The sequence below is a fragment of the Esox lucius genome, chromosome 7, assembly GCF_011004845.1.
Source record: "Esox lucius isolate fEsoLuc1 chromosome 7, fEsoLuc1.pri, whole genome shotgun sequence".
Taxonomy (NCBI): Eukaryota; Metazoa; Chordata; class Actinopteri; order Esociformes; family Esocidae; genus Esox; species Esox lucius.
In genome coordinates, this window is record NC_047575.1 from 11,754,807 (window position 1) to 11,769,042 (window position 14,236).

At 43.2% G+C, this 14,236-nt stretch overlaps 1 protein-coding gene across 7 annotated transcripts in view; it reads right to left on the reverse strand.

The window, feature by feature from the left end:
- Nucleotides 1-14,236, reverse strand: part of LOC105010827 (disks large homolog 4) — a 72,706-nt gene that overhangs the window by 19,697 nt on the left and 38,773 nt on the right. The window contains exons 1-2 of one of the 7 annotated variants that reach the window (XM_020048629.3): nt 7,853-8,370; nt 7,431-7,558 (exon numbers count right to left, since the gene is read on the reverse strand). The exons of the other annotated variants lie outside the window; for them this stretch is intronic. Coding sequence (XP_019904188.1) covers nt 7,431-7,558; nt 7,853-7,868 — 144 coding nt within the window. The 5' untranslated portion in view covers nt 7,869-8,370. Of the gene's footprint in view, nt 1-7,430; nt 7,559-7,852; nt 8,371-14,236 lie in introns of those variants that run through there. 7 annotated transcript variants of the gene reach the window in all.

Genomic DNA, 14,236 nt, shown 5'->3' on the forward strand with positions numbered 1-14,236 from the left:
TTATGTTTCACTATCTGTAACTTGTCCAATTCATCTAAAGTCAGAAACATCTGTCCCAACTGAAAATGAGGACTTCTCTTTGCAGGAACCATCCCCTCCTTTCTCCTCCGCTCTGCTTGCACCTCCCTCACCGAACAGACTCATTAATGTGTCTCCTTAGTTCATTCATTGCTGTCAGAAAGAGGGAGGGAGGACAGGGGAGGGCAGGAATAAAAATAACCACGAAGGCTCATATTTCACAGCAGACAGATGACTATTGGAGTGTCTCTTATCCCTCATCTCTGTTCCAGGTAGAAAACCTCCAACCTAGCCATTAAAACCAATCCAAACACGGGTCTCCTCTACATTACAACATATTCAAGCAGGATTTTACAGACTACACAAACTATTACCTCTAGATCAGTCATGCAGTGCTGTACTTTGTCAAGACGTGGGAGGATGGAGTTACCAGGGTTTAGTGGATTTAGCAGCGCCCACCTACAGTTTAACACCAACCCAGTCCAGGTTCTTAGAGGATTCCCTCCGTCTTCATGACATAACCCCATCTCCATCTCCAATACCAAACACCATGACATTACCCTGACTCCATCTCCAATATCAAACACCATGACATTACCCTGACTCCATCTCCAATATCAAACACCATGACATTACCCTGACTGCATCTCCAATATCAAACACTGTGACATTACCCTGACTCCATCTCCAATATCAAACACCATGACATTACCCTGACTCCATCTCCAATATCAAACACCATGACATTACCCTGACTCCATCTCCAATATCAAACACCATGACATTACCCTGACTCTATATCCAATACCAAACACCATGACATTATCCTGACTCTATATCCAATACCAAACACCATGACATTACCCTGACACTATATCCAATACCAAACACCATGTATTACCCTGACTCTATATCCAATATCAAACACCATGACATAACTCAGCTACATCTCCAATATCAAACACCATGACATAACCCTATTACTATCTCCAATATCAAACACCATGACACAACTCTATCTCCATCTCCAATATCAAACACCATGACATAACCCTGTCTCCATCTCCAATCTCAAACACCATGACATAACCCATCTGCATCTTCAATATCAAACACCATGACATAACCCTGTCTCTATTTCCAATATCAACTGCCATGACAAAACCCTGTCTCCATCTCCAATGTTAAACGCCACAATACAACCCTGTCTCCATCTCCAATGTTAAACGCCACAATACAACCCTGTCTCCATCTCCAATATCAACTGCCATGACAAAACCCTGTCTCCATCTCCAATGTTAAACGCCACAATACAACCCTGTCTCCATCTCCAATATCAACTGCCACAATACAACCCTGTCTCCATCTCCAATATCAACTGCCACAATACAACCCTGTCTCCATCTCCAATATCAACTGCCATGACAAAACCCTGTCTCCATCTCCAATGTTAAACGCCACAATACAACCCTGTCTCCGTCTCCAATATCACACACCATGACATAACCCATTTCCATCTCTACTATCTAACACCATGACATAACCCATTTCCATTTCCAATATCAAACACCATGACATAACCCAATGCCATCTCCAATATAAAACACCATGACATAACCCTTTCTCCAATTCTAATATCAAACCCTAAACCTTGATCCAAGCCATTAACTTAAACAGCTAAATCAAAATGACAGCCCCTAACCACAATATAAATCCTGATACTAATTTGTATCCTCTAACAGTCTAACTTTGAATTCCTGGCCCTGGTGTCTCCATAGGAAGACATGCACTCAACTGTCCAGGCCCTTGCCAATGACAAGGTCTCAAACAAGCAGCAGTAATCAGCTGAAGCCTGAGCCTGGGAGCCATGAGAGAGCCTGGCCACAGAGGACAATTGAACTGTGAGAACAGATAAGAGGTTGTAGGAGCGTGATGTAATTGCTTGATTTCTAGACTCTCGATACCCTGGAGCATTACAGAAGAGAAAGAGAGCCAGAAAGAGAGAGAGAAAGAGGCCTTTATTCCCATGCAGGGAAAAAAAACATATAAACTGAAGATTTTTAATGTATTTAAGGTAAGCTGTATTAGCGTTTAATTTACATACCACGCACATTAGACACATTTAAATCGTCTAAATTGGGACAGTATTTTAGTAGTGTTTTTACACTTTTTATGTCTTATTACATAATTAGATCATAGATGTATAGAATATTCAAAGTTAAACTAAAGTTGGCTTGGATTCAGCCTTTTTTTATAATTATGAGAATATTTGAATACACTTCTTTTCTTTCTCGTTTATAGAGGTCTCATTAATCATTTATTTATACTGCATGTTCTTGTTGAAGTGTGTGTGTGTGTGTGTGGAGGAGGAAGAAGTGGAGGGACAGGTTTAGGAGTGTGGAGTCAGGTTTAGGGACAGGTTTAGGAGTGTGGAGTCAGGTTTAGGGACAGGTTTAGGAGTGTGGAGTCAGGTTTAGGGACAGGTTTAGGAGTGTGGAGTCAGGTTTAGGGACAGGTTTAGGAGTGTGGAGTCAGGTTTAGGGACAGGTTTAGGAGTGTGGAGTCAGGTTTAGGGACAGGTTTAGGAGTATGGAGTCAGGTTTAGGGACAGGTTTAGGAGTGTGGAGTCAGGTTTAGGGACAGGTTTAGGAGTGTGGAGTCAGGTTTAAGTTTAAGTGGAGTGAAATTCAGTCCCATCTTAATCAGTCTGCTCAAGAGTTAAATGGCAGTTCATCTGCAGACTGAAAATAGCTCTACATGCTCGCTACCTCTCTACAGTTAAAATGTTTTAGCGTCAACTCGGAGAGACGGGCCTGAAGAGAGAGTACTGAAATATGAATACAGTGGTCCAAATATGCTGACCAGCAGGCTTTCACCAGGCCTCAAGAGGGGAGCACTGAGAAATACAGCATACAGATAGAGAGAATAGAGAGAGGAAGAGAGACTGAGAGAGGAAGAATGACAGAGGAAGAATGAGAGAGAGCAGAGAGAGAGGATGAGATAGAGGAAATAGAGGGAGAATGAGAGAAGGAGAATGACAGAGATGTGGGACAGAGAGGGAGAATGGCAGAGAGGGAGAATGACAGAGAGGTGGGACAGAGAAGGAGAATGGCAGAGAGGGAGAATGGCAGAGAGGGAGAATGAAGGTAGAATCGACAGAGCGGTGGAGTGGTACTTCGTGTGTGTTCATTAAGAAAGCGATCGATGGTTGCTACCCTTTAAACAAAGCATTCCTTTTCCTTCGGTCCATCCACTTTTTCTTTCCACAAATCTTTCATTTCTCTTTTCAGGACTGGTATGAACTAAAGACCATGTCTGAGGGGTTCATTTTTAAAACACTATAAATATGTCACCACAGCAGTTAAAACAGCTATTTTTAAGTCAAGTGAAACGAGGAAAGAATGCTGTCAGCAGATATCATCTTCAAGGCTAAAGAACTAGAATATTTACCATTTCCAATTAAACACAGTAAAATTCTCCATGTAGCTCAATTGGTAGAGCATGGCTCTTTTAATAGCAGCATTGTGGGTTCAATCCCTACAGGGAACTAGTATGAAAAAAATATGAATATGTAAGTCTGTAAAGTCGCTCTGGTTGACAGAATCTTCTTAATGACTAAAATGTGCACCTAGAAATGTAGTCATACAAATTACCTTACAAGTTAATTCACTTTGTTTGACTCAATTTTCTTGAAGGAAAGCCGACTATCTGCATGCTGTAAGTGCATGCATATGGACTTACTACTGAGTATGGGCAGAGCCGAAGCCAACTTGTGGAAAGGTGGGTATGATTCACGGGGGCTTGACAGGGCCCAATGACCGTAATATCAATGTGGTCTATAAGTGAGGGGCACAGGCATATTTCTTCTCAGGGGGCCCATGATTCCTGGTGATGGCCCCGCGTCTGGTTCTGAACATACAAAGTGTCACACTAATGTGGCCCAATGCTCCCAACAAGTCATCAGTGAAACAGAAAGCAGCTTATCAATCTGCTTCTATCAGTCAGGAAAAAATAACTACACTGTAAAACCTAACATATTTCTTACTCAAATGTTTCTACTAAGTGTAACTCAAAGTTAGATAAATGTTCCCAATAACTTAAAATGTTTATGTTTTCTGACTTTTACTAAAGGTTTATAGGTTTAAAATGAAAATGTTCCCAGCATGCTCTGCTTCAATTTCATATTTTCGAAACGTTTTATTATCCTTTTTTTGCATATACTTTGACTGATTAATTCATCTTAACTACACAAACATCACACATACATTTGTAATCCAATCATTTAGTCAAACATATATTTTGCACCCACTACTGAAATGATTGTAATAATTACATAAAATCCATCTTTGTGTCCAACATTCTGGCTCCAATAAGAATTATGCATTCCTTTGCAAGCCAATGCCTTGTGGGTAGCTTTGCAAAACCCTACTGAAGTTCCTAGGATATCTAGAGGTCTTAGCAGAAGTATTGATTTTTTTTTTTACTTTCTAGCCACTGCAGTAGGATTTCAATCTGACAATTCACAGCATATTTTGACAGCATCTGAAATGAACAGTCCATGAGCTCATGGTGGGGGGCTTACAAGACTTCAAAATAAGGATTTATGAATATATTAAGTATTCACAGTTAAATATTTTATAACTGTTGGCAAGGAATAAATGTGTTCAATAACCATTTCTCAGGCATTAACAAATACAGTCATGTGTGGTAGCTCTAGAGTTCATTTAAAGGGTAATAAATATTGGGAAATAATTATCTTCTATATTTTTATGTACAGTAAACTTGAAATATATATATTTTTATATTAAGTTCTAATAAATTTTACTTTTTAAGTAATTACTTACTTAACAAAATTAAGTTAGTTGACTTGAATATTTTGATGTAATCAGTTTCCACCAAAGTTTTGAGTATTCTGAACTTTTATAGTGTACAATTAACCTAAAACAAACTGTAAAACCTCATAAATTCAGAATACTCAAAATGTTTGTGGAAACTGATTACATCAAAATATTTAAGTCAACTAACTTAACTTTGTTAAGTAAGTAATTACTTAAAAATTACAATTTATTGGATCTTAAAAGTTAAGAATTATTTCAAGTTTATTGTACATAAAAATGTAGAAGGAAATTATTTCCCAATATGCATTGCCCTTTAAATGAAATCTAGAATTTCCACCCATGACTGTATTTGTTAATGACAGAGACATGGTTATTGAACACATTATCTCTATGTTCACTTTATTCATTGTTATAAAATGGTAAACTGTGAATACTTAACATATCCCATAAATCCTTAAATTGAAGTCTTGCAACCTACCTAGCTTATGGACTATTCATCTAAAACGTCCTCAAATTAGACGGAAAGCCCTGGTTAAATAAATTTTCAGCAAATCCCCAGTTTCCAAAAAGGGAATATCTGCTTCCACTAATATTTCTGGAAAACCTGGGAGCTTAACCAGAATTTTGCAAAGCTCAATTGGCTTGCAAAGGAATGCAAAATTCCTATTGGAATCCAGCACGTGTTGACAGGAATATTTTTTATATTTATAAGTGTTACAATAATTTCAGTAGTGGGTGCAAAATATATGTTTTACTACATGATTGGATTACTTTGGACCAATGTATGTGTTTGATGTTTGTGTAGCTAAGATGAATTAATCAGTCAACGTGCAAAAAAGGATAATAAAACATTTCCAAAATATCAATTTAAAGCAGAGCATGCTGGGAACATTTTCATTTTAATCTTACAAAAATTTAGTAAAAGTCAGTATAACATAAATGCTTTAAGTAATTAGGAACCTTTCTCTAACTTTGAGTTACACTTAGTTGAACAGTAAGAAATACATTAGGGTTTACAGTGCACAGTACCAACCGACATAAACCCACCCACCCAATCATAACCCACACGTACACCCTCACTCATAACATCAGTCGCCACCCTTTAGTCGTTTCTCCGCTTTGTCAGTAACACCGACCACAAAGCAATCCAGTGACGTAAAGGGATGTGATTATCAACTATCAGACTTTTACAGCTGAGTGTTTTATTCGTCCGAAACAGCACTGATTATGCAGTCAGTCAGTCAGGCAATGGGAAATTGTTTCTATTTCTGTAGTTGCTGCGTCTAAATTTGTACTCTGTTTAAGGGTGAAAGCAGGGTAAACAGATGCTGAGGAGAGAGAGGAGGAGAGCAATACTATTGGAAGCCGTAGGTTCAGCAACGAGCCCTCCAGACTGGCAGCATAGCCATAACTAAGGCAAGACAGGAGGAGAGGAGGGAGGAGGAGAGGAGGGAGGAGGAGAGGAGGAGAGGAGGGAGGAGGAGAGAATGGAAGGGGTTTAGAAAGATGGATGTAAGGGAATGTAGGAAATGGCATAAGATCCATATTTGCGCACATTCACACACGGGTGTGTGTGTGTGTGTGTGTGTGTGTGTGTGAACATGTGATCGAAAAGTGGGCATGCAATGGGGATGTTACGTTTCGGATGAGACATCATTCACACCCTAGCACATCGTACACACAACGTTCATTATTAAAGCCCATTAGCCTCTCCTGCAGAAATGGCAGCAGTGTGCGTGGAGGTGTGTAACGCTGAATGTGTTAGCGTTTGAGAGAGACGCCCATCTACTGCCATGCACTGCAAAATGACACATCACACTGCTTTGACAAAAGGCACTCAAGGGATTTGGTCAGACACTAATGAGCGTTCCACTTAATACTCTGGGACATACAGATATAACACAATGAGGAGCTACGCTGCAGCACACTGAGATGGATGTGATCACATCATTGGGACACACTGTCTGTGATTCACATACATTCCTCCAGGGTCAAATGTGTTGCTGCTATAGCCTCATTCCGTACATTTTCAGTGGCAATATAAAAATTCAAAAACACATATATTACATTGCTGTCATGGTAGAAACCATCCACCTTAGTGTTCTTATTTGTCCACTGAGTTGATAAACGTCTCATTTCAACAAATTGAACTTACATTCACAGTATTTCCTATTTAGACATGAGTTTCCATTTTACATTCTGGCTAGAGACATAACCATTTATGACTGAAGACCTTAATAAAACAGACACCAAACAATGCTTTAGCAGAGGGACCAGAGCTTGACCAAGTATTCTGAATGTATTTAGGATCCTCAGAATAAGCCACCACTCTCTTTGCAGCAAAGAATCAAATCTAAGGCCGGTCTATGGGCATTGAAACAAAAATAAAAATGGTATATGTATGTTTTATACTTTCAGGCAAAATCCTTTTATCACAATCCGTTCCGTTTCCACAGGAAATACCCATGCCAAAGACAGTTAACCTGTCATCAGACCAGTAAGCTCCAACCAATCACTCATCTTGTCAGTCAGTCAGTCAGTCAGTCAGTCAGCCATTCACTTCTTAATGCCTACCATTATGTGGTGCCGATGCTTCTTGCTTTTCCGGACGTTGTTGATAAACCGCCGGCCCATTTTTTTGGCATACCACACGGAGACGAACATCCTGCCTGAATGCTGAACGCTGAGCCGCCGTGGGGAACCTAACAAACACCGTTCACCTCCCAAAATGATGGACGAGGCGGGTGAGTGGGTAGCAGAGAGAGAGGAGATACGCTCAGGGGGCGTTTCCTCTCAAAAAATATGAGAAATACATAAAAGCTTATTATATCAAGGCAGTCTTTCTGCCACATGCCACAATCAGGAGAAGCCTATCGGTAGTATGCTAGTGTCCAGGAATATCTCGAATTTAAATCGAATTTAGAAATAATCATTATTCTAAACATTACACATGCAAAATTCTATAAACAATCGAAAGCCAGAAATTTCTACAATACCCCTGATATCAAGCATTGGGCTGAGAACGCAGATAGCTTTTCAAAGCCAGACAAACACTTTTAAATCCGGGGGTGCCACAGTCCAGGTCAGGGTATCAAAATAACTCGGGAGGGCGGTGGAGAGTTTCGACTCCCGCGATAGCGTTCTTTCCTCCACCTGCTATAATCCAAATGTGAAGTCGGTCGATGGAGGAATCCCCAACACGGCGGCTGGAATGGGATTGAAGCCTACTGATATTTAGCGTACTTCTCAAATACCACATACATATTATTTGGAAGAGCTGTCAAGTCTATTGAAATATGGAAAATAACCTAGCCAACGACCTAGTTTGTTTGCAAATCACGTTCCACTAAATACGGTTGCATCTACAGTAGTTTGGGAAAGCAAGCTATATACATTTCGTCATCTGGATAACTCGTTCCGATGTTCTCAGTTTTTCGTTACTCTGAGGCGCGCGACCAACCCCCTTCGAGCATCATCCTCACAGTCCGTCGTAGTCTCAGTCTCACTCTCTGAGTGAGTTGCCCTTTTTCTCTCCTGTACTGTGATCACGGAGATGCAGTTTATGGTGCTGCGGCTGCTGCGCCCCTCCCACCCCGGGGAAGTGAGAAAGTGGGAAAGTTTGAATGCATTTGTTATGGCGTGGGAGGGGTGTTGATTGTGTTACTGGTGTTGGTGTTTTATAGGGGTATATATGGGATGTGCTGACAATGCATGGGTGACCGACTTTCGATTCTGATGTTAAAACATGTTAACGTGTTTGGTGGTATACATATTTCATATACCTAGACGGTTCAAACTGCACTACTCGTCAACTAAACAGGGCAACAGCCTCCTCTACCAGCCTACTGGTTATACAGTGTGAGTACTTTTTATGCCAATCAGATGCAGAGTCATTACTCTGTTGGTCACATACTGCCGACATGAAGCAATGAGCTGGTCCATTCTGGCAGGCAGCCCATTCTCTCTCTCTCTCTCTCTCTCTCTCTCTCTCTCTGGCACCAGGCAGCACCCTTCTTTCTGAGCTGTTTGACAGTGCTCCGCTGGTCCAGCCTTAAAACAAGAGGACCTCACTACAGGGCTGTCACTTCAGTTGGAGCTCTCCGTAGTCCGGTCCTCTCCCTTTCCGTTTCCTTTACTCCTCTATTGTCTGTCGGGGTACTTCCCTCTCCTCTCCACCGACTCTCTTCCTCCCCACCGTGCTGCAGTTCACCATGTGAGCAGCGCCACGGGCAGAGAGACAGAGGCGGAGATGCCCGTGAAGAAATGGCGAGAGTAGCCCTGGGAAACGCTCGGTTTGGCTGGCGTCCTACCGCCGTGTCTCCAGCGGATACAGTCTAGCCAACTAAGTTTCTTACTGGCGGCAACATGCTCACACTCGGGGGAGCGGAGCATTTCGAGAGACATTCGCCTTCTCTTTTAGGGTCTCGCTCCCTTTATCGTTATCTCAGTCGCTCGCTCCCGTGCATGCGTATATGCATTAGTGCGCGCCCACAAGTTATGTAAGAACACGTAGAGCTGACAGCCCCATTTCGGTAACTACAATGTTATCTCACTGCCTTTGCCTCCCCCTATTACCTCGTTTTCTGTCACATCCTATTGCAGGGCTCACTCCTCTCTACACTCCCTCTCGCCGAATCCTCTCTCTGCTCTATCTAATGCTGACGAATCTCCTCTCTTCCGACCACGCATCATCTCTCTCTTTCTCTGCTGTCTCCCCTCCCAGCAGACCTGAGCTTCTCCTGCAGAGTAATTACATTGGCGCTGCGGGGACATCTTTAAACATTTATTAAAGAAAAGTAAGAAAGACGGAGAAAATGAAGATACAAGTCAGATGCAAAGATGAGTGCAAAGAGAACGAGAGAGGGGAGGAGAGAGGGAGGGACTTCGGGGAATCGGAAGGGCCTGGCGGGGAACACTAGAGGAAAATGGTAATTTAACTCCTGCATGCAAAATGACTGGGTTACTTTGCTGTAACCCAAACATGGCAGTTTATTTAAGAGTGGTCAACAGAGTGGGGGTGGGAGGGGGGTAGTGTAGACTACTGCATGGTTCAGCATTGGGAAGACCACTACCATAATATAGGAGAAGGAGTGCCTTGGATCACAGTGGTTATAAAACAAAAAGAGTGCATTCCCTTGACGCTGCCATCCAATCAGTCTAATGCCTGTCATAAGGCCCTCATAAACAGGTCCGACCTCAGAGTTAACGCACTGTGGTCACCATAAAGACCTCATTTACAAGTCCCGACTCAAAACAGTCCGAAGGGCTCCAAGCCAGAGCTCTGTGATGCCGGTGATGTCATCTCCATAACTGAAGTGGTGGGTTCAGCCAGCAGGGCCACCCCCTGTCTCCATGCCAACCCACTGCAGTGCTTCCTGAGGCGATCCTACCCATAAAGCACAGGGACGGGACAGAACGGAGCAGGAGTTCTCTTCACTGTTGGCAAACCGAGCAATCACAAGCTCTTAGCAGCCGACAAGATGTGACATCCCAGCTAATGCCATCTGCCTATGAAATCACATCAGTGTTTTCCTGTCACAGCAGAAGCAAATGTGTGTGTGTGTGTGTGTGTGTGTTGGAGGAGATGTAATTTATTGGATCACTGCCTATCAGCTGGGGAGCTCAATTTTTTTTGGAGCTTTTTCCAGACAATGCAGCCGTACACTCCTGCTCACAGGTCAAACCAGCACACACACACACACACGCACAAACACACACACACACTGTACATACAGTGGGGAGAACAAGTATTTGATACACTGCAGATTAAGCAGGTTTTCCTATTTACAAAGCATGTAGATGTCTGTAATTTTTATCATATGTACACTTTAACTGAGAGACAGAATATAAAACAAAAATCCAGAAAAATCACATTTTGTGAAAAAAAAGAAAGATTTTTAAGTAATTCATTTGCATTTTATTGCATTACATAAGTATTTGATCACCTAACAACCAGTAAGAATTCCATCTCTCACAGACCTGTTCGTTTTTCTTTAAGAAGCCCTCCTTTTCTCCACTCATTACCTGTATTAACTGCACCTGTTTGAACTCATTACCTGTATAAAAGACACCTGTCCACACACTCAATCAAACAGACTCCAACCTTTCCACAATGGCCAAGACCAGAGAGCTGTGTAAGGACATCAGGGATAAAATTGTAGACCTGCACAAGGCTGGGATGGGCTACAGGACAATAGGCAAGCATCTTGGTGAAATGGAAGAAGTTCAAGATAACGGTCAATCTCCCTCGGTCTGGGGCTCCATGCAAGATCTCACCTCGTGGGGCATCAATGATCATGAGGAAGATGAGGGATCAGCCCAGAACTACATGGCAGGACCTGGTCAATGACCTGAAGAGAGCTGGGACCACAGTCTAAAAGAAAACCATTAGTAACACACTACGCCGTCATGGATTAAAATCCTACAGCGCACGCAAGGTCCCCCTGCTCAAGCCAGCGCATGTCCAGGCCCGTCTGAAGTTTGCCAATGACCATCTGGATGATCCAGAGGAGGAATGGGAGAAGGTCATGTGGTCTGATGAGACAAAAATAGAGCTTTTTGGTCTAAACTCCACTTGCTGTGTCTGGAGGAAGAAGAAGGATGAGTACAACCCCAAGAACACCATCCCAACCGTGAAGCATGGAGGTGGAAACATCATTCTTTGGGGATGCTTTTCTGCAAAGGGGACAGGACAACTGCACCGTATTGAGGGGAGGATGGATGGGGCCATGTATCGCAAGATCTTGGCTAACAACCTCCTTCCCTCAGTAAGAGCATTGAAGATGGGTCGTGGCTGGGTCTTCCAGCATGATAATGAACCGAAACACACAGCCAGGACAACTAAGGAGTGGCTCCTTAAGAAGCATCTCAAGGTCCTGGAGTGGCCTAGCCAGTCTCCAGATCTGAACCCAATAGAAAATCTTTGGAGGGAGCTGAAAGTCCGTATTGCCCAGTGACAGCCCCGAAACCTGAAGGATCTGAAGAAGGTCTGTATGGAGGAGTGGGCCAAAATCCTTGCTGCAGTGTGTGCAAACCTGGTCAAGAACTACAGGAAACGTATGATCTCTGTAATTGCAAACAAAGGTTTCTGTGCCAAATATGAAGTTCTGCTTTTCTGATGTATCAAATACTTATGTCATGCAATAAAATGCAAATTAATTACTTAAAAATCATACAATGTGATTTTCTGGATTTTTGTTTTAGATTCCATCACTCACAGTTGAAGAGTACCTATGAAAACATTTACAGACTTCTACATGCTTTGTAAGTAGGAAAAATCGGCAGTGTATCAAATACTTGTTCTCCCCACTGTACATACATACATTCTACTGTACATACAATATGGGCTACCTATACTGTATTTGTCCTGTTCCCCACACACATGTACAGTAGAATGATAAATGGAAATCAATATCCCAGACACCCTAGGAGTGTGGGAGGGTTTACGACCAGGGATCGGCCAAATATGGACAAATGCCCACCCTTCCACATTTCTAATGAACTTCATATAGGCAGCTGTTTATATCCCTGTTGATAGGGTCTATACATCCTGCACATTAACACCCATAACTGAATTAAACAGACTTATGGTCCCACAGCGTTGGCACTTTGATCATGACACGTCTCCCCACATCATTAAAAACATGCATCACTGTTGATGCAGCATGACCACCTTTTCAAGGTTACTAAAGAGATAAGATCTCCACAGTTAGACACTGCCCCCTCCTGGCCGCACACCAGCCCTTTTCACTGGTCTGAAGTCATGTTCTGCACTTCGCAGAAGGATTATCCAAAAATATCAATTTCACAGACCGCTGACACCCATGTCACAACAGACCTTGGCCTTCTGTCATTCAAATAGACCAGGCGGCCAAAAGCATTTCCCCACAGAATAAAAATCCTAGCCATTTATCTATTTTTTTTTAACCTGGATTAAAAACCGGGTGAAATTTCATCATAAAGCCATAGCATGAAGTAGAGAGTCTATTGTGTCTCCTTTTAAGTCAGTGGCACATCACGCGCAACAGTTTGATAATGAAGGACACGGGCCAGTACTACATGCTGACCCTCAGCCAACTGGGGGTTTTGAATGAGAGACAAACACAAATGACAAAGGCTAACAACTGAATGACATCATTGCTGAGAGACCCTGGTGGTATGTTATGCCAGTGCTCAGTGACTGTAATCTGTCTTCTGGCCTGGCTGATATAAATGGGCAACTTTAGACCAGAGCAGCATGTGGATGTGGTCTGTAACTCCGACATGGTTCCAGATGCGTATGATGGACATCTAAACACTTTCAATCTGGCAATTTCTTCCAACAACCAATCCATTGAGTTTAGGAGCTCCACTCCACTCTGTTTTGGCTTCTGTCCTTTGAAGACCCGTCAGGTGTGTTCCTCCGAGCCCTCTCCCTGGCATCCTGAGATGCCCTCTCAAACCTGGATCGCCGGTGTGAGAAAAACCTTGCATTCTGTGTGTTTGCAGATGTATGTGCAACGTCAGCAAGAACACCAACAGGTCATCGATGCTGCTCAGACATCCTACTACTCCCAGCGGCTCAGCAGCGGTCACTCCCGGGTGCTGCTCGACGCTGCGAGCTCCTCCAACCTGTGATTGTTTTGCAACCTCAGCCTCCACACAATGGTTTAATCAATACCCATGGTTCTTATAAAGCCTAATTGAAACCATCAATAAAACCACCCCACTCTGATTCAGAGTTGTCCACCTTCAGTGTAGCCCCTGCAGCTGATGAACCCAGGCTGGTTAAGACAATGTGGCCTAGCGCTCACCCACTCTGGGACCTACCTCCCCCTGAAGACTTGCTCACCCACTCTGGGACCTACCTCCCCCTGAAGACTTGCTCACCCACTCTGGGACCTACCTCCCCCTGAAGACTTGCTCACCCACTCTGGGACCTACTTCCCCCTGTGAAGACTTGCTCACCCACTCTGGGACCTACCTCCCCTTGTGAAGATTTGCTCACCCATTCTGGGACCTACCTCCCCCTGTGAAGATTTGCTCACCCACTCTGGGACCTACCTCCCCTTGTGAAGATTTGCTCACCCATTCTGGGACCTACCTCCCCCTGTGAAGATTTGCTCACCCACTCTGGGACCTACCTACCCCTGTGAAGATTTGCTCACCCACTCTGGGACCTACCTCCCCCTGTGAAGATTTGCTCACCCACTCTGGGACCTACCTCCCCTTGTGAAGATTTGCTCACCCATTCTGGGACCTACCTCCCCCTGTGAAGATTTGCTCACCCACTCTGGGACCTACCTACCCCTGTGAAGATTTGCTCACCCACTCTGGGACCTACCTCCCCTTGTGAACATTTGCTCACTCACTCCATGGAGATGATCAACAAGTCCCTTGTT